At 41.4% G+C, this 21,898-nt stretch overlaps 1 protein-coding gene across 1 annotated transcript in view; it reads right to left on the bottom strand.

Moving 5' to 3' along the window:
- Positions 1 to 21,898, bottom strand: part of LOC311233107 (solute carrier organic anion transporter family member 2B1-like) — a 69,796-nt gene that overhangs the window by 18,082 nt on the left and 29,816 nt on the right. The window contains exons 6-11 of the mRNA XM_084319992.1: positions 20,626 to 20,724; positions 7,201 to 7,331; positions 4,952 to 5,051; positions 3,511 to 3,675; positions 1,124 to 1,313; positions 626 to 773 (exon numbers count right to left, since the gene is read on the bottom strand). Coding sequence (XP_084176118.1) covers positions 626 to 773; positions 1,124 to 1,313; positions 3,511 to 3,675; positions 4,952 to 5,051; positions 7,201 to 7,331; positions 20,626 to 20,724 — 833 coding nt within the window. The remainder of the gene's footprint in view (positions 1 to 625; positions 774 to 1,123; positions 1,314 to 3,510; positions 3,676 to 4,951; positions 5,052 to 7,200; positions 7,332 to 20,625; positions 20,725 to 21,898) is intronic.

Raw genomic sequence — 21,898 nt, 5'->3', positions numbered from 1 at the left:
TTGTCAGGGAATTCCAACAATTCTGGAACTGAATGTACCAGTTAATTGTAATCATCTCTCTCCTTATGTCTAGTCAAGCCAGGTTGTGGAGGAGAGAGACAGGGAGGAACAGACTGTAGACTACTTTGCCCATCCTGAGCCTGCTATGATGCAGGTGTTTTACATCACCACCCAAAACAAGATTCAGCCAAGAGTGAGTGAGTACACTGGTCCACTTGCACTGGTCCACTTGTCCATGGCACTTACTACCCAGCTTTGTAGTGGTTTGGCGGACTAGTACAGTAGGTACGCATATTTAAGGGGACCGCAAGGATGGTGTACTGTCGGGTGGTGTCCGGCCGATTATGGTGGGCCGGTCTGGGCCAAAAATGCCAGGGCCGATTTTTGGTCCCAGTCCAGCCCTGTCTGGAAATATTGATTTATGACCATATGTCATTTCGGGACCAGTACCGATCCCGTCGGGTGGAAGAGGTTAAGAGTCAGATAATACTAACAGTTCTCCATGCCCACGGTTGTGGAACACTATATATCACACTATAAAACACTATAAAACACTATAGAACACTATAAAACACTATATAACACTATAAAACACTATAGAACACTGTGACCTCAAGGTATTTACCAGGACTTTGTGGCTGGTGCTGTCCATCTCCATGGTGATGCACCCGGCGTGGCAGGGAGACCTGAACTCCACTCGGTCAGAACCACATACAGGATTAAAGGCGTCTTCTGGACAATTACAACTTGCACTGCACTGTACTGGACCCTTGCTGAAGACACACACACACACACACACACACACACACACACACACACACACACACACACACACACACACACACACACATTGTTAGCACACTAATTCAGCACACCCATACACACAAGGGCACACACACATGCACACACACACGCGCGCGCGCGCGCGTAGAAATACACAACAGAAACACAAGAGGACAAAGGCAATCTGCAATGTCCAATAATAGATCATTGCTAAAGACACACGCACATGCACACACACATTGTATATACACTTGGTTGAAAGCCACCTCAGGACACAAACAACCACCATACAAGGCACATAGCTCAAACAAGTCTCCACCCCCCCCTCTTCTCTCTCTACCTGGGGGGAAAGATGCCAGCGACCGTCTGTGTGGAGCAGCCAATGAGAAGCAGCGGCAGGGCAGTCATCATACAGAACAGAACGGCAATGGAACACATCCTGGCAGCACCAGGGACAGACAGACGCATTCTCCTCATCAGAGCTCCACCAAGAACGATGCCCAGCACGGCCAGTGGGATGTCAACACCTCCTATGGAAACACAGGGGCCAGAGAGACTCAGTCAATAAAGAAACACGTTACAGTACAGTGCGTACACACGCATGCATGCACGCATGCACACGCACGCACACACACACACACACACACACACACACACACACACACACACAGCCTTTGTCGTGACAGCATTCCATCTGCTCCTAGCTTGTTACATCTTGTCCACTCTGCTCCTTGCAGAGCCATGCAGGTGGCCTGTGCAGTGTTGGCTGCACTCCACTGTAGCCATAGGCACTGTGCAAACGGTTTATGACGGCAATACAACCATTTTACAACCATAACAGGCAGACTTAGTAGACAGCGGTAGGGAAAGTGATGATCTTTCCCACACAAGGCACGTTGTCTAGAAGGTAGAGTTGTGAATAATTAGCTATTAGCTACTATATGGCCATTCCATTGAATAGTTTCCCTGCTTTCAGTTTTATTCATCTACCCCAGATCCACACAACTTGGCACTTTTGGTGCAGAAGATCTCAACATTGATAATGTTAGCATCAGAACTACTATGTATGCGGTAACAATAATGTAGTTACTTAATGCATACAATGATCATTTGAATTGACTGTGTTGACCAAGAATACACAGGGAAACCCTGACAATGTGTGACACATGTTTTAAAAGTTGGGGTAACAAATCAATATGGGGCCAAAAACAAGGTTGAAACCATGTAGTAGTTGACCCTTGGTGTAAACTCACCATGTAGTAGTTGACCCTTGGTGTAAACTCACCCTGTAGTAAATTACCCTTGGTGTAAACTCACCCTGTAGTAGTTGCTCCTTGGTGTAAACTCACCATGTAGTAGTTGCTCCTTGGTGTAAACTCACCATGTAGTATACAGTAGTTGCTCCTTGGTGTAAACTCACCCTGAAGTTAAACGCAGTTAAAGGCCAACTTGCAGGTTAAACCCTACTCTGCAATTATGCGTAGGTTACATCATTGGTATCTAATTTAATAATTTTTTTTCCATTTGATGCCGGAAATGCCACTCAGAAAGGGTTAAAAAGGTCCATGCACGAATAACATGCACGAGCAAATCTAAAAGCTTATCAGACGCTAGCACGGCCGTGACGTCACTTCAGGCAACTTATGCCTTATGCCCGTCCGGGTCATAGTACTACTACTGGATATATGGCGCTGGCTAACGTTAGCATTATGTCTACTGTCGTGAACCATTTTAGATCGGGGCATGTAGAGGAGTTTGGGGAACGAGTAAAATCATGTGCAGGTCCTCTTCTCAGACCTGTGGGGCAGGCAAAGCACAGCACACGCATCATGCAAGCTACATGTCGCTGCATGTTGATCAATAGTAGCCCACTCGGTGCACAGAGTGGGCTACTATTGTGCTAATAGTAGTAGTACTACGACAATAGTAGTAGTTATAAGGTGTTTGAGCTTGTAACGTTAGTTAGCTCATAGCTATCGTGGTAGCAGCTATGAGCTAACTAACGTTACAAGCTCAAACACCTTATAACTACTACTATTGTCGTGTCCATAAGTTCCCTGGCAGAATACTTGTGAGGACAAAGGTATACAAAGAGGAGAGAACCATTTTAAATCGGGCATTCATGCCAGCTAACAAGCTAGACGTCGGGGCATGTTGTTAGCACAATAGCTACCAAGCTAAGCTAAGCTACATTAGCTTCTAACGGTACACAATATGTACAACGACACAATTATTACAAATATGGTAACGTGGTTGTGGCTTTTACAAATAGTGGTTAGCTTTAGAGATGGATGGCTATGATCACGGAGCAATAGTGTTAGGTGAAACAGATACATTTTCATTCATCACTCCTCGGCTAGTAGTAGCAAGGCTCTCTGCTTCGTGCCACTAGCTGTGTGTGACTCTCAGAGCCCCTCGCTGCCCTGCACCTGAAGTGATGTCAGCATTAAGATGACACACGCACATTATTGATCCATGGAATAAAATATCCATGTGCGTGGAGCTTGTGGTTTGGTCGAAAAATGTTTGATAAAAACGCTAAAACTGGGTAAATTTTTCCCCTCTTCATGAAAGTTAGATCCTTTTCAGGTGGTGAACTGGATAAGACCGTGGCATCTAACACTCATGAACCCGTGGTGCTGGTGAGCAGAGGGTTGAGGGTTCGTGGCCGGTCGGAGGACAGGTGCCAAATGCAAAATGTTGACCATCAGTTATCGAGGCACTTACCAATCAACATGCTGGAGGCGGCGGCCGTCTGGCTAAACTGACGCTCAATGAACTTGGCCATGAAGGTGGCGAGACCGGCAACCAGGGCAGACAGAAACACCTGCGCCAGAACCACCAGCAGGTAGAGACGGTTACGCAACGTCCGCAGGGCAATGCGAGGGAAACCTGAGGGAAGGTAGAGAGATGGAGAAAGAGAGCACGCATGTGATTAACTATGATTATTAAATAACTAAGAGAGATGAGTGTGAATAACTGACTATTGTGATGAAATAACTAAGAGAGATGAGTGTGAATTAAGGTGCTCCCATAGTCGAGCGGACCGTACACGGAGCGGACTCGCGCGGACCCAAAGCGGACCCAAAGCAGACCCAAAGCAGACCCAAAGCAGACCCAAAGCGGACTCCAAGTGCGAAGGTCCAATTTTCTAATGCACGGACGTCCGCGCCGCTGGTGTCACACAAAACGCTGATCGGCGTTGACATCGACCTGCATTTAATGTGACGCCGATCTGCATTTTACTCTGACCACTCGTTTTTTCACTCGCAAAAGAGAATGGCTTTTCTAAATGAAGTGTGTAAAACTGCCAGTTTTATTATCGAAATATTGGAAACGGAGATAAGATACTCTTTATTGAATTGACATCGGATGACGACGACATGACAGAAGTTGAACAGCGTGGGAAAAATTGTGTAAACTGGCGCGAGACATGAAGGAAATTGGTCTGTTTTGGTGTGATAGTTTGGTTTTGAAAAGAGAATGTGAGGTTTTGTGTATGTAGCTTGAGAAAAGTGTTTTGTGTTTAGAGTTTTGGGAAAAGGGAGGGCAGTTTCGTGAAATGTGAGATGAGGAGAGAAGAACGCGTGAAGGAAAAGGGGAGAGGGGAATGTAGGAGAAGAGAGAGAAGCCGAGGGAGGGGATACGAGGGAGGTGGTGGGAGGATGAAGAGAGAGAGCATGAAAAGAGAGAGAGGCCATGAAAAGAGAGAGAGCATGAAAAAAGAGATAGCATGCAAAGAGAGAGAGGGGGCATGAAAAAAGAGAGAGAGAGAATGAAAAGAGCGAGAGAGAGGCCATGAAAAGAGAGAGAGAGGCCATGAAAAGGGCAAGTGAGTGGGTTGATTTCTTTTTGAAATAGAGCTGTGAAAAAATATCACACACAGGTGGCAGCATGGGCCCAGGTTCCAGCTGGACCAGGATAGTGTACATTCTCTGTGAAGCAGAGATTATTTGACCAGTAGATGTCGCTGTTCTCACTAACCAAGAGAAGTCAAGCACAATTGAACTTGCGGACATTTCGTTCACAAGGCTGCTTCTCTAACCTGCTGACACCCCTGCCTGACTAACCCCTGACATAATATAGTCCAAGGGCAAAAGTAAAGTGAGCTGAAGTCTTTTTCTCTGTGTCACTATCGTAACATAGTTACAGTAACCAAGAGTCTCACTTTTGAGGAATTGAGTGAGGGTGAGTTTCGAGAGCAGGTCCGTCTGGTGTTTCTCCTCCTCCAGTTCCTTCTCTGTTCTGGGCTCGTCTGCCCCGCTGTCCTGGACAAATAAGGAGACAGACCTTAACACAGTGGAGTCCTTTTCACTGCTGGTTGAAAACACATTTTACACCTTTAAAAATAAACTGTTCCATATATAGCGCAAAGGTCATTTGCATATTCTTGGTATCTAGGGACATCTAAATTTTTTATTCACAGTGTCAGAAATATTGTGTCTATTACTAGGCTTGCTTAAATTGTGATGAAACAAAGGAGAATATGAATTATGATTTTTCTTTGCATCTTTTTGTAAAAAGAAAAATGTATCCTCTCTTTCTCCGATTTTCCTCTGTTTTCTCCCCATCCCAATTTGTTTTTGTCGTTGTGCCAATTCCAACGCTGATCCACAGCTATGCATGCCCTCGACAAAATGGCCGCAAAAAAACCGACAATTCCCATGGTTGAACATTTTCAGAATGGTCGCCGTCTTCGAATAGACTTCAGCAAATCGAGAAGGTAAAACTATAATGGCACTTTTAACCTATTGCTAATACTTGAATACGTTTGATTTTAAACACTCGGAACAAATTATGATCAGATGCCGTTTTGGGACCGGATCCGGTCCCGTCGGGGTGGAACGAACACACACACACACGCACGCACGCACGCACGCAAAATTGTAAATTGTATATTGTATAGTAGTGTACATAGGAACCAGTTTCTCAGGAACTTAGCATGTATTTTTTTATCATGCACATCTTGTGTCTTACCTATTTATTTATAAAAAAAATTATGCCTATTTTTATTATTGTATATTTCGATGCAGGCATGACCACCCGCATTTCACTGTATGCCCTGGTATGTATGTGACAAATAAACCCCTTGATTCTTGATTCTTGATTCTTCTCCCTCACTATCTCACCCCCCTCTCTCTTTATCCTTTCTCTCTCACTGGGACGTAAACACCACAGTGATCTCTCTTTCTCCCTTACCAGGCATGTAAAGGTCCTGACCGCTGTCCACTTATTTCTCTCTTTGTCTTTGTCTCCCTCTCTCCATCCCTCTCTGTCTCCCTCTGCCCCCCCCTCCCCCCTCTCTCTCTCTCTAACCCACCACACAATGCACAGTGTACCAGTACTGTTAACAAGAGGTAAGTGTGATGGTATAGAGTCCCAGTTGGTTTTCTGCCTAACCTGTCCTGCTTCTCCTAAGATACGATAAGATATTCCTTGATTGATCCCATCCCTTTACACCTCCCTCTTTCTTCTCTATGATTTAGCTTCTGTCTCTACTGATTTTATGATGCTGTAATGTGTGCTGTGACAATCCCGGAAGAATGCCATTGAAAGTGATCAAAATCATTGCTGACAGTGCATTGGGTATTAACTTCAATTCCCCTCACATTCAGGTTTACAGTAAATGACGCAGGCGCACTGTGAGAAAGGGAGGGAGTGTTTGTGTCAAATAGCTGATTGTGAAACCAGTTGAGAATCAGTGGTTGAAACTTGGCTGCACTCTGGTCTCAAATGACATGACAAATGAGGTTTCGTTCTAAGCACTTTCACAGACATTCTGAATGCACAGAATGTGCCTGTGTGTGTGTGTGTGTGTGTGTGTGTGTGTGTGTGTGTGTGTGTGTGTGTGTGTGTGTGTGTGTGTGTGTGTGTGTGTGTGTGTGTGTGTGTGTGTGTGTGTGTGTGTGTGTGTGTGTGTGTGTGTGTGTGTGTGTGTGTGTGTGTGTGTTAGTGTGTGTACTATGGGTAGTGATGGGAATTTTACTAGCCTGCAAGCCTAGTAAACGCACACACACACACACACACACACACACACACACACACACACACACACACACACACACACACACACACACACACACACACACACACACACACACACACACACACACACACACACACACACACACACACACACACACACACACACACACACACACACACAAAGATCCTCTTTCTCCATTAGCTTCTTCAAAGGGTTTTTCAACTAAGTGAAAAGAGAAGAAAAAGGTGCCCTACGGTAGATTTAGCATGTCAATCTGCAAATAAGGTTGTTCAAACTACAATCTGAGCTTTTAACCTGTTACTATTTCTTTACCTACACGTGTCAAATATAATGATTGCTTAATACCTGAACAGCACAGAGGCCATTGCAGTCTGGACAATATCTTTTCTGGTTCACTTATCGTACGTCACCTCTTTGGACATGTGTCTGGGGAAGAAGAGGTAGGGCAGTGAGGTGAGGAAGAGCAGGCAGGCTGCCACCAGGAAGCCCAGCCACCAGGCTCCTACCCACCGCAGGTCCTTGGGGTCAAGCTGGATCTCGTCTGGAAACAGGAGAGAAACACAGGAGTCTCAACAGGATAACTTCACTCACGACATTTTGCTACCAAAATGTCACAAAACCAATGTTTCAGAGAAGGGATGAAATGACCGCCACAAAATGGGAGCTGTGACATCAAGTGAAATCAAAAGGATGTTACAGTGCTGATCTGGGTAGAAGAACATGATGAGATTCAACCACAATAAGGGGAATGAAATTCAAGAATATTTTTTTAATTATTTGCGAATAATATTTTTTGTGTATTTGTGTGGATAACAATAAACATGACAATACCAACAGTCAGAAATTACAGTATCACAACATATTACAAAGCAATACCTATACAGTGAACACAAACAACCCTGTTACAGTAATAAAGCAAATAACCAGATAACTAAGAAGGAGCCTGTGATATAAGTGTTCCTCCTTGGGCTCCCTCTTGTCTAGTATATTACACTCTTATACTAAACATGTGCCGAAATGTGGTACCGATTGTTCTAGCGTGAATCCGTACTCGGTAGTATCGATATAATTCGGTCCGTACCCTAAAAAAGTACAGAGTTCGGTACCCAACCCTACCCTATTGGTTCTTGAATCCAGTTGATATCTGTGGTGTTAATGTTAAAGGTGCCATACTTGAAGAGGGATGTTGATGTTGTTCTATTTCTGATGGACAGATGATCTCACTCTTGATAACTCTTCCATGCCATTCTGTTCTTCGTTCTTCCATTCCTGCATATACCTGTACCTCCCCTCCCCCATGCTGCTATGACACTGGCATTTTCCCAAGAACGGAAGGAATATCTTTTTTTTTTGTCAATGTGTTTTTATTAAAGTTACAGTAGACATTACAGACGTAACAGACATAAGCACACATATAAAACAAAACCAAGAAAACAGAAAAACAGTTCACAGAGCACTTCTCAATACATAGCCGTTACATTACATTACAATACAAAGTCATTATTTCAGGAAGTGAGAGACATAGTCAACCGTTCCACATAAGAAATTAAAAGCTGCCGCACCACATAAAATTGTCCACTTGATCCCCGCAATGTGTATTTTATCTTTTCCACTTTTAAACAAACATAACTTCATAAATCCACCTGCCAAATCAAATGAGGGAGGACGATCGTTTTTCTTTTTGATCCACTTTTTCTCCTCTTTTTCAATTTTTCTCCCATCCCAATTTGTCGTGCCAATTCTCCCCTCCCCTGTCTTGAACGTTGCTCCCTTATGCCCCCCACAGGCTGGTCGTAGGGAGGATAGAAGCCCTGCATCACATGTCCCCTCCGATACATGTGGAGGCAGCCTGTCACATCTTTTCACCTGCCAGTGCGGACTCTCATTGGCGAGGTGTAACGTGTGGGAGGCTCACACTACCCCCGCCATTTCCTGTCTCTGCTGTGCAGGCGTCCCCAACCGACCTGTAGGAGTCGCTGTCCACAACATCCTGATTACCACCCATCGACTTCCACCCGCTAACTCTTGCCAATTGAGTTAGTATGACGGCCGGCCCAAGCCGGAGGCAACGCCGACAGCCGGAGTCAAACCCGGTGTCTCTTGTGTTGGTGACGAGCGCAATGTCCGCTGCGCCACCCAGCCGCCCGGAGGACGATCGTTTTTCCAGTTCAAAATAATGAGACACCTTGGGAGGAGTAAGCAATACAGTTCAACTGTGCTTTTGGTAGATAAGAATCCCCAGAGAGAACACCAAAAAGTCCCAGAAAATGACATGGTTCAAGTACCCGACCTGCAAGCTCTGAGTAGAGCTCAAATATGGAGGACCAGAAAGCTGTGGGTGGAAGGAATATCTTATCTTATTTCTCAGAAGTTGCCTACCCCAGCTTTAAGCACACAAAGACTCACTTATCTGTGCTCTTACAGAATTCTCAGGTATTTGTTTGAGCATGCCTCCTTCATGCCCTATTAACCACAGAAAGTTGTTTGTCAAATTGAGTCAAAGAGGGGTGCCTGGATACATTGTGAGAATTCTGGTTTATTGGTATTCCCACCAGACTATTCATGTAAAATGGGGCAATAGTGTCTCATCCCCGTTTGGGGTTAGCAATAAGGTCAGACAGGGGGGAATTTCGTCTCCAGTTATTTTTAATCTATAATGTCGATGGTCTGTCCGAGCAACTGAGTACCTGTAATACTGGGTGCATGATTGGTGATACTTTAGTGAACCATATTATGTATGCAGATGATCTTGTGGTATTTAGTTCAAGTAGCGCATGGTCTCCAGCAGCTTCTTACTATAATGTTCTGTGTATGGGGTTGAACATTATATCAAATACAATGCCAGTAAGAGTGCTGTTTTAATCTGTAGATCCAAAGAGGACAAATGTCTAAAATGTCCTGACTTCAAATTGTCAATTGGACATTTTATTACAGAACAAATGACAGATGATGATGATATATTACAGGCAGGGGCGTAGCTGGGGGGGGGTAGCTTAGGATGATTCCAAGGGCCCAGCACTGAGGGGGGCCCCCAATTTTTTTTTTTTTACTAGACATCACTCAGGTGTATTATTGATGCTCTCATTGATACTATGTTTTTTTCTGAAGTGTGTGTGTGTGTGTGTGTGTGTGTGTGTGTGTGTGTGTGTGTGTGTGTGTGTGTGTGTGTGTGTGTGTGTGTGTGTGTGTGTGTGTGTGTGTGTGTGTGTGTGTGTGTGTGAGATATATAGAGAGAGAGGGGGGGCTTTGGTAGACTATTGCATTGGTCCATTCATTGAAGATGAACGCAATGCGACATCCTTTACTACAGTAGGCTCACCCACCAACAGTGCAGGTGCTGAACTGCTGATCTGAATGTATAGGTAAAAACCATATTATGCGTTTTCATCAATAAAAAAATGGCCAAAAAATTTCCGCTTGCCCGCTTACGCGCGCTCGCATTCACTGGGGGCCTACAAATACATTCTTTCATGGGGCCCAGAATCTGGAGCTACACCCCTGATTACAGGCAATGCTGCAGGATGTATGCACAAGCGAACACACTCTCACACAAGTTTAGTATGTTTACATTTACATTACATTTACATTACATTACATTACATTACATGTATGTGTACTACAGATGGAGTGAAGGTGTCTCTGTTCAGAGCATATTGTGCACCACTTTATACTGCACACTTGTCGTCAAGCTACAAAAAAGAGACTTCAAGTAAATGGTAAATGGCTGCATTTATATAGCGCTTTTATCCAAAGCGCTTTACAATTTGTTGCTCACATTTTACCCATTCACTCACCGATGGCAGAGGCAACCATGCAAGGTGCCAACCTGCTCATCGGGAGAAATTAGGGGTTAAGTGTCTTGCTCAAGGACACTTCGACAAGCTGCCCGGGAGGAGTGGGAATCGAACCGGGAACCTCTGGATTACCAAACGACTGCTCTACCTCCTGAGCCACTGTCGCCCCTAGTAGCTTATAATGATGCCATGAGAATATTACTTAAAAGACCTAGATGGTGTAGTGCAAGTGAAATGCTCATGGCTGCACGTGTCAATACCTTCCAAGCTAAGAAATCTCATGTATAAATCTGTCTGCTAAATGACTCTGGAAATGAGATAATTCTGGTTTTAACAGACAGTAGGTTCAGTGCCACATGTTACCACGCATCTATGTGGAGACATTGGCACAGCTGTCTATTTGTGGGAGTGGGACATTGATGTGTATTTAAATTTTGTATTTTAACAATGTTATTTTTGACTGTTGTGTGTAATTTTATATGTTTATGTATTTTTTTTTATCTGGACCATGAGTCCCTATTAAAGTTTGAATTGAATTGAATTGTATGTCTTTTATCTTTTTATTTTTTTTCAATTTTTTGCATGGCCTACACATTTTAGTTTTGTCTGCATTTGTCAGTTGTTTCTTTGCAGAATGACACTTTAATACATGTTTCTAACTCTATATATTACTCTTACTTTAATAAATTTTTCTAACTCTATATAACTATTAATATAATACACGTTTCTAACTCTATATATTACATTTACATTTACATTTACATTTAGTCATTTAGCTGACGCTTTTATCCAAAGCGACTTACAAGTTCTGTGCGACAAGACAGCAAGAAGGGTATAACTCTATCAGCTGAGTAACAATGTTCATCAAAGTGTTGCGTGTTACAGTGTAGGTTAGTTTATTAGGACAACAAGTTTATTACTATAATACATGTTTCTAACTCTATATTACTATTACTATAATACATGTTTCTAACTCTATATATTACTATTACTTGAATACATGTTTCTAACTCTATATATTACTATTATATTATATTATCTACATATCATTATTACTATAATATATATTACTCTATATATTACTCTATATATCTATAATATATACAACTCTATATATTACTTGAATACATGTGTCTAACTCTATATATTACTATTACTATAATATATATATAACTATATATGACTTTGACATTATGAAATGTTTTTGGTGACACGTAGAGCCTGTTGTTGAAAAGATAAGGGTATGCCAGCCCCAAAGGAGGTTTCCCTATTGTTTATTTTTTTTTGCTGGTATTTCCCCTTCGACAGAATGAGGTCAGGGTGAAAAGTCTGTTGACTTTGATAAACCTATGAACCCCCCCCCACACACACACAATAGATTAAGAACAACATATTGGCTCTCAGCCACATTCATTTTGTGGATGTAAATTAAACAGTTCAGGTTAATCACTCTGACGTAAACTGGTATAAGTAGGCTACATTGTGTTCTCCACCGGTGCTGGAGCCAATTCCTTATCAGTTCAGGAAGAGGATTTTTTTAAGGTAAAGCGTATAATAACGTATTACGTATTATACGTATATAAAAGTATAATAATATAATGGTGTTTGTAATATGCATATTACTGTTCCATCTCAAATATGAGATTCCAAAATAACAATAAACAATCTCTTGGGTTGTTTTGTACATTAAAATACAAAAAAAACTAAAAAAAACGACTGATAATATTTGTCATATTGAATCATCAACAAATAAAGCAGAATTTGTATTTACATTTTTATTTATTGGATTAATCAAAGCCCTGATGCACACAAACACACACATGAACACGCACACAGACACACAAAAACACACATATACACAAACATACACAGGTTTGCATTACATTTACATTTAGCTGACGCTTTTATCAAATGGTGTACAAAAAGTCAGCAAGAGGGTTAGGGTTTGGTACCGAACTCAATAATTTTAAGGGCACCGACGAATTACGTTGGTACTACCGAGTATCGATTCACATTAGATCAATTAGTGCCACATTTCGGTACCTTGAGAGCAGATAGATTAAGAACTTCCCAGGTAAAGAAATAATCGAAATTCCAATGAGCGCAATTGTCATTTCATAATAGACACAGACCAGCATAGCCCTTCAATTTTAGAAGCATATGACATCTAGCTATTCAGCCCTGCATTCAACAGCACTGTGACAACTCCTCTTGCGAGTTGCACTGTTTCTATGTGCAGTGAAAACTCAGAGAGCAACGGGTCCAATGCGTCTAACATGATTTGCATCCTCGCCATTCCTGTATGCCCAAGTCACTGTAATAACCTAAACTAACGTTAGCTGCTAACGTTAAATAAGCTGGTCCCAAGACAGTTAAACTAACCCTGGAAACGTTTTGTTTTCAACAGTGAGGAATGGGAGAATGGGGGAATTTCAACAATGTTGAAATTGAGAAGTTTGGACTTATTTTTTTTTTTACAACTGAAATAGAATTGTTGTTATTACAGAGAGAGTAAAGTACCGGAAAAAGGGTACCGTTGGGTACCGGCATCGATTCCCAGGTACCGGTACCCAACCCTAAAGAGGGTACACCTCTGAAGTGCTTCACTTTGAGTGCATAGTAGTGTAGACATAGTAGCATAATAGTAGTATAGGCATAATAGCATAGTACATACTGTAGTAGTATAGACATAGTAGCATAATAGTAGTATAGGCATACTAGCATAGTACATACTGTAGTAGTATAGACATAGTAGCATAATAGTAGTATAGGCATAATAGCATAGTACATACTGTAGTAGTATAGACATAGTAGCATAATAGTAGTATAGGCATACTAGCATAGTACATAATGTAGTAGTATAGACATAGTAGCATAATAGTAGTATAGGCATACTAGCATAGTACATAATGTAGTAGTATAGACATAGTAGCATAATAGTAGTATAGGCATAATAGCATAGTACATACTGTAGTAGTATAGACATAGTAGCATAATAGTAGTATAGGCATACTAGCATAGTACATAATGTAGTAGTATAGACATAGTAGCATAATAGTAGTATAGGCATACTAGCATAGTACATAATGTAGTAGTATAGACATAGTAGCATAATAGTAGTATAGGCATACTAGCATAGTACATAATGTAGTAGTATAGACATAGTAGCATAATAGTAGTATAGGCATACTAGCATAGTACATAATGTAGTAGTATAGACATAGTAGCATAATAGTAGTATAGGCATACTAGCATAGTACATAATGTAGTAGTATAGACATAGTAGCATAATAGTAGTATAGGCATACTAGCATAGTACATAATGTAGTAGTATAGACATAGTAGCATAATAGTAGTATAGGCATACTAGCATAGTACATAATGTAGTAGTATAGACATAGTAGCATAATAGTAGTATAGGCATACTAGCATAGTACATAATGTAGTAGTATAGACATAGTAGCATAATAGTAGTATAGGCATACTAGCATAGTACATAATGTAGTAGTATAGACATAGTAGCATAATAGTAGTATAGGCATACTAGCATAGTACATAATGTAGTAGTATAGACATAGTAGCATAATAGTAGTATAGGCATACTAGCATAGTACATAATGTAGTAGTATAGACATAGTAGCATAATAGTAGTATAGGCATACTAGCATAGTACATAATGTAGTAGTATAGACATAGTAGCATAATAGTAGTATAGGCATAATAGCATAGTACATACTGTAGTAGTATAGGCATAGACAGACACCATTGCTGTTCTCTATTGCCCTCCAGATCCTCCAGATAAATGGCCGGCAATTATCGAATAACCGAGTAGTGTCGATAATTGATATTTGGTTATATTATTACTATATATATATATGTGGTGTTGCCAGACATCCTGCTGTGCAGGTACTTTATTGTATCTTTTATATTGTTTATCTCCTCTGTTTGGAGTCAGTTGCATCATGTCTGTATGTATGTGTCTGTGGCTGTAGTGTGGGTGTAAGCCCAAGACAAATTTCCCAGCTGATGGGACAATAAAAATTAAAAAATTTAAAATTCTTGACTCTTGACTTGACTCACAAACATGTTCTGGATGAGCTGAACATGCTGCTAAGCTCCCTCCCAGAGTATAGCACCCCCCTGGTGCTGATGGATCAATCAATCAATCAATCAGATTTATTTATATAGCACATTTCACATGACGCGTGTCAACCAAAGTGCTGTACAGAGGGTAGATACACATAGATACATATTGACAACAATCACACTCTGTTTTATGGGAGGGCACACAGGCAAACACATGAAACACAGGAAAACAGGGCATGAGTCAGTGAACGGGAAAGGCTAGTAGGTAGAAGTGGGTTTTGAGCCTCGATTTGAAGGCATCTATCGATGCTACAGGATGACTTCAACCTACAGTACCTGACCCCTCCCAGTCTCTGGTCTCTCTCCTTCTGACTGACAAGTACATCTTCAACTTGTCCTCAGCAGCCACGGTGACTGACAGCCCACCTACTCTCTGCTTATATTGTAAATAAATACTGTACGTACTATACAGTACCTTCGCTTTTTTCATACCATTTACATTCTATACACATGTTATACATAATGTACATTAAAATGCACTTCACTGCTCCTTTGCACTCAGGTTAGATGCTAACTACATTCCGTTGTAGTTTGTACTTGTAATGCAATGACAATACAGTTTAATCAAATCTAATCTATTCTAATCTAATCTAATCTAAAAGAAAGCAAGCTGTCTGAAGGCCTGTCTCCTTTACTTCCTTTATCTGTTGTTTTTCTTGTTCCTCTCATTCTTTTTTTCTATTGCTGTTCCTCTTCTTTCCCAATCCCTCTCCTCAGCCACCCTGTCTATCCTTCTTTGATTCCTTCTACCCTTTAATCTCTCTCTCATTTCCCTCTTTGCCTTAAATGTGATATAGTGTGATATTGTGTGATATACAGTAATGTGATATAGTGTGATATAGTGTTATATAATGTGATATAGTGTGATATAATGTGATATAGTTTGGTATAGTGTGATATAGTGTGATATAATGTGATATAGTGTGATATAATGTGATATAGTGCGATATAGTGTGATATAATGTGAATGTGATATAGTGTGATATAATGTGATATAGTGTGATATAGTGTTATATAATGTGATATAGTGTGATATAATGTGATATAGTTTGGTATAGTGTGATATAGTGTGATATAATGTGATATAGTGTGATATAATGTGATATAGTGTGATATAGTGTGATATAATGTGAATGTGATATAGTGTGATATAATGTGATATAGTGTGATATAGTGTGATATAATGTGATATCGTGTGATATAATGTGATATAGTGTGATATAGTGTGATATAATGTGATATAGTGTGATATAATGTGATATAATGTGATATAGTGTTATATAATGTGATATAGTGTGATATAGTGTGATATCCTGCCCTCAGTGTGTGTCTGTACACAAATGAACAGGTAGTGAACAAGAGTAAAGGAGATCCAGAAGCTGGAGCAAAGTTGATTGTTTTTACTGTTGTCTGTTCTCCAAGTACAATTTTGTAAAAAAGCAATAATTTCCGAGGCACAGACAGAGCTGGAAAAATAGGAGCTGCAGCTAAGAGCAGACCTCATGGCAAAACACCTTCTGGATAATGAAATAGCTGACTTGGCAGCGTCACATGACTGAATCAGCCAATAGCATCAAAACTAGAACAAGCTAAAGAAAATGAATGCAATATTCAAAACGTCCACAAGAGGGGGAAACTACAATGACCAAAACCAGTTCGAATAGAACATGACACTCCCTGTCTGGTATTGAAAAAATACCATTATTTGAATAACCAGCTGAATAATTAAAGGTATCCCGTCGAAGACTAATTTCAGTCCGGGTCACGACACCAGGCGACAGCCGCTTGGGGGGCTTCTCCTTCACCCTCCCCGCCATGCTCTAAGGAGGGGTCCCTCATTTTCCATGGAGGTGGAGGTGCAGAGCTGTATCATGACCATCACTTCCACATTCACTGCATGTCAAGGCCACTTTACAGTTCTTTGCGAAGTGGGTAGTAGATGAGCAACACCTGAAGCATATATTGTTTTCTTTCAGAAAGGTCTCGCGATCCTCAAGTGATTCACTTCGAAAGCCCTTGCACTTTTTCAGAGGATGCGGTTTCATGCGGAAACATCATCCAGCTTGGCACTTGAACTCTCTGACTGAGATGCTGAGTGATGTGATGACACTTCTGTTTTGTGAGTGGAAATGTGACCTTTGTGACCTGCATACCCTGGTCTCTTTTCTGAATGTTCGGGCTTGAATGGACCTGTTAAGGACTTGTAGGGGCTGCTTGATTGACCTGTAGGAACTGTTGAGAGAACAAAGCTAGGGTCGTTTCGTCTGCGTGCTTCATTACAGATGAAGTCTGTGAAGAAAGCAAAAGGAGGGAAGGAGACGTGGTGCTGCTCCTTGTACAGAGAGCCCTGACCCAGCCACTTTTCTTGGAGCCCAAATGGCAGCTTCTCAACAATCGGGTTGACACCCCTGGCAGTGTCCAGATATGAGAGCCCAGGCAGATAACCTTCAGATTTGGCAGCCTGTAGCTCTCTTAGCAGATCTCCCAGTTCCCTGAGTTTTACAGGATCCTTGTGATTGATTTTAGGAAAGTTCTCCACTTTCTCAAAGAGAGCTCTCTCTATCACTTCAGGAGAGCCGTAACACTCTTCTAAGCGTTCCCAAGCCATGTGTAGACATACTGTAGGGTTGGTGGCATGTACAGCACGGATCCTCATGACATGATCTGAAGACTGGCTCCCTAACCACTTTGTTAGGAGGTCGAGTTCCTCACTGGCAGTTAAGTTAAGACCTACAGTTGCATTACAAAAAGAGGACTTCCACACCCAGTAATTTTCAGGGTGGTCAGTGAACTTCGTGAGGCCAGAGTTCATGAGCTCACGCCGTACCAGATATCTTGCAATGTCACCCATACCGGTTCTGTCCTCAGAAGGCATCTGAAATGTGTTTCTGTTGGACAAGAAACCAAGTGACTGAGCGGGGTAGCTATGATGAACTCTTGGCGTAGGCTTTTTCAGGCCGTTGTGCCATGGGATCACCACTGTCCCTTGTGGGTTGTTGATGGAGTACTGGCATTGACCATTGAGGTTGCTGCAATATACGTCGTTGTTCCCGCCGTAAGGGGCTCTACCGTCAGAAATATGTCCCTGCATGCTGGGAGGGTTAAAGCTGTGCTCTCTGTCTGGTTGAACATCAGCATTGATGAGGGGCAATAGAGATGGTGTGTAAGGTTCAAGGACTGGCTTCTCAACACTGAGGTGCGACTGAGTGTGATGTTCCACGTAGTCACGAGTACGCTGAGTGGCAACATTCACTACATCATTAAGATCCCTCTTGCTGCTTTGTGTTGAACTTGCTTCTATAGCTTCATCAAGAACTTGAGCTCAGCTAGGGTTGCTGCTAGTTCCTTTTCATGTTGAAGTTCTGATAACTTCGAATGAGGTCCTGTCCTGGCTCACCATCAGAAGCTGTAGATTTTCCCATTTCAGTTTCCCTGTTAAGTGACATCATGTAGATGGCCAACCGTAGTGGAGCGTATGGTGTGGGGTCTGCAGAAGGAAGAGGAGAGCTTGCAGAGTACCTTGTTTTCCTTGTTGCTGTAGTGCCCGCCGGGAAGATGCTTTTTTACTATCCCGCCCTCAGAGTGTGTCTGTAGATAAACCAACAGGTAGTGAACAAGAGTAAAGGAGATCCAGAAGCTGACTCTCCAAGTACAATTTTGTAAAAAAGCAATAATTTCCAAGGCACAAACAGAGCTGGAAAATTAGGAGCTGCAGCTGAGAGCAGACCTCATGGCAAAACACCTTCTGGAGCGTCACATGACTGAATCAGCCAATAGCATCAAAGCTAGAACAAGCTAAAGAAAATGAGTGCAATACTCAAAACGTCCACAAGATGGAGAAAACGCAATGACCAAAACAAGTTCGAATAGAACATGACAAGTGATATAATGTGATATAATGTGATATAGTGTGATATAGTGTGATATAGTGTGATATAATGTGATATAATGTGATATAGTGTGATATAGTGTGATATAGTGTGATATAATGTGATATAATGTGATATAGTGTGATATAGTGTGATATAGTGTGAGCCCCCTGATGGTGATATTTTGCTGTGAACTCTTCTTCTTTCTCTCCTTCATCTCCCTCTTCTCCTGTAATCTTGCTTTGTGAACTGTGCAGTTCATCCCTTTATCATCGCTATCACCTTTAGATGAGCGGCTCTGTGTTGCTTCAGGTGGAAGACCCAGAGGTCACTGGATGCACTCCAAGCTGGAATGATATGATAGGAATGGGACACGGCTCCCAGCATTCTCCCAGTCTCCCAGTGTTTCTTATTATTCTAGACCCCCAAGGAGTCCCCAGAAAATAAGCTGTACAAAAGTACATAACATAATGATTATTTTCATCAGAAAGTTCCACTTTCTCCATTTTCTCCCTCCCTACATTATACAAATAAAATTATAAATTATATATTAAATCATATCTAAAAACAAAGACCTACCCAGATAGCAGGTCCCTATAAGACAAAACTAGAACAAACACAGACTTGGGACAGCTGCCCAAGGACAAAACACAATCTTTACAAACTAATATTTATCTAGTCTAGAGTGGAAAGTGTGACGAAAGTAAATGTTGTGCTAAGTAACATAAATATACCAAAGTGAAATATTGCTTTGAGGTGAAATGATGTTGTCTTCACTCTGGTATTTGCAGACAGCTGGGAATCCAGCTCTGTTCCAGCTGTTAAGAAACTAGCTACTATCTCTATACTACTACATACCATGCTAATAGTCTATAATACTACCTAGTACCTACCATGCTAATATGTCTATAGTATACTACTATGCACTCAATGTGTAACACTCAAGTTCGACACTGTTTGATGAACAATACCACTTACCCTTAGCAGGCAGAGTTGGACCCTTACTGCTAACATGTAAGTTGCTTTGGATAAAAGCACGAGCTAAAATGACTAAATGTAAATGTAATGTTCACCCCTGGACAGCTTAGTTTTCTATTTCTAGTACAAGATGTATTCTTATTTTTATTTTTAGATGTGAAGCACCACTATGACTGGCAATATCACTAACTAACTCACTCACTCACTCACTCACTCACTCACTCACTCACTCACTCACTCACTCACTCACTCACTCACTCACTCACTCACTCACTCACTCACTCACTCACTCATTAATTAACATTCAGTCACTCTGGTTACTCAGAGGACCATTGCACTTAAAAAAACCTGTGATGAAAACCAACTTGAAAATAATGTGTATGTGAAAATAAAAAATACGTATGATACTGTATTGTGCGCTATATCATATCACATTATATAATCATATTATAATTCATTTGTATATTATATTGAACTATATTTGCAGTATGTACTATTATATTATGGTACTATATTGTATTGTATGTAGTATATCTCACATTATATATGTGCTGTATACACTATTATGTACTATATACTATTATATATACTATTATATACTGCAGGTATACTATACTGTAATGTGTACTGTAATGTGTACTATATGTGTGCACTGAAATGTGTACTATATGTATCTACTATGTATGTATGTAAATAAAAAAAATTAAAAATAAAAAAAAATGTAACGTAAGTCTTCAGGGGTAGGGCCCGACAAGCCTATAGTGCTTCTCCCTAGCCCTTTTCGGACAATTGGACAATGCTGCAATAGCAGCTGGTAAAAGTTTGGTGATTTATAGAATGACCGTTGGTATGTGTCCAAAGCCCGAAATAAAAAATAACTGAACTGAACTGAACTGAACTCATGTTTAGCCACTCTATAGCGGCCATATAGCGGTGGCAATATAACATTCCATTTAGCTTAAGACTAGTTAGCTTTGCATCTATGACACTGTGTGTCCTTGTGGAATGTAAACAGTGTCATGTATATGTTCTGCCCGTTTACACTCACCAGGGGATAGCTTGTCCATGTCCACGTAAAATCGCTGTGTGAAGGAGCCCATGATGAAGCCGATAGCAGGGCCGATGGAAGTCACTGCCAGGAGAATGCCTGTAGAGAAACACAAGCCACAGCCAAGAGACACATCAACAGTGCTGCAGATTTGGTGGCACTACAACAGCCCAAGAAGACACGTATTAAGTAATTAGAACATCTTGGGTTCCTAATAACTTGTGACCTTTTGCTTAACCCTCCACACAGGGCCGCCTGGGAGAAATGCGAGGCCCTGTGCGAGATTTAACGCGAGCCCCCCCCCCCCCCCCCCCCCAAAAGGTAAAAAAAAAAAAAAAAAATTATATATATATATATATATATATATATATATATATATTTTTTTTTTTTTTTTTTATATACAGTCAACATATTCTTAAATAATAGCGCTGCCCGAGGCGGGGCATGATACAGTCAACATATAGCAAAAGAGAGAGCGAGAGAGAGCTCCCGTTCTACAGTCAATATACAGTGTACAGAGAGAGAGAGAGAGAGAGAGAGAGACACATTGGAAAGAAATTGAAATGCTATTTGGCCCTAAACAGAGAGTACACAGTGGCAGAATACCTGAGCACTGTGACTGAAGATCCTTGAGCACAGCCTAGCCATCGAGAAAGGCCGCCATAGGCAGACTGTGTGTGTTAGAAAGAGAGAGAGAGAGAGAGAGAACATGTGTGTTTGTCATGTGTGTGTGTGTTAGAGAGAGACTATAGCATGTATGAGAGATTCAAAAGGACAAAGATCAACAATCCAACAAGAAGAGCGTCTATACCAGAGAAACCAAAGCAGCAAGGAGCCAATGGCCGACATCAGCTAAATAGGCTAGCCAGGTACTGTGACACCAGGCCACGTGACACACAGCTTTGGCCAACGGCCCAACGCTACCCAAGCTACACAAACGACCATTCACACACAGCACATGTCGTATCTCCAAATGTTGTGAAGTAGCATATGTTTTGCCTGGAAAAAAACATCGTTATTAACAAAACATTCGGGAGGGGAAGGAAGGAAGAGTGGGGTAATGTCATGACATTTTACCTGCACGAGGAACACAGGTCTCCACGTTGACGAAAGGCCTCTCGCTGTCGGGACAAAGCTATGGCCAGAGCCTTGTCATGGTGCAGGCCCGACTACATCTTCTGTCAAAGATGATGTCGTAGTCAGAGTGCCAGGGCCTGCTATTCTCAAGGCTAACTGATAGCATCAAACGAACGTTCCCAGCTGACGCTAAACA

Source organism: Notolepis coatsorum, assembly GCF_963971535.1.
Source record: "Notolepis coatsorum genome assembly, chromosome: 8".
In the NCBI taxonomy this organism is placed as follows: domain Eukaryota; kingdom Metazoa; phylum Chordata; class Actinopteri; order Aulopiformes; family Paralepididae; genus Notolepis; species Notolepis coatsorum.
Note: the sequence above shows the minus strand (reverse complement) of the source record. Positions and strands in the feature narration are given on the sequence as shown.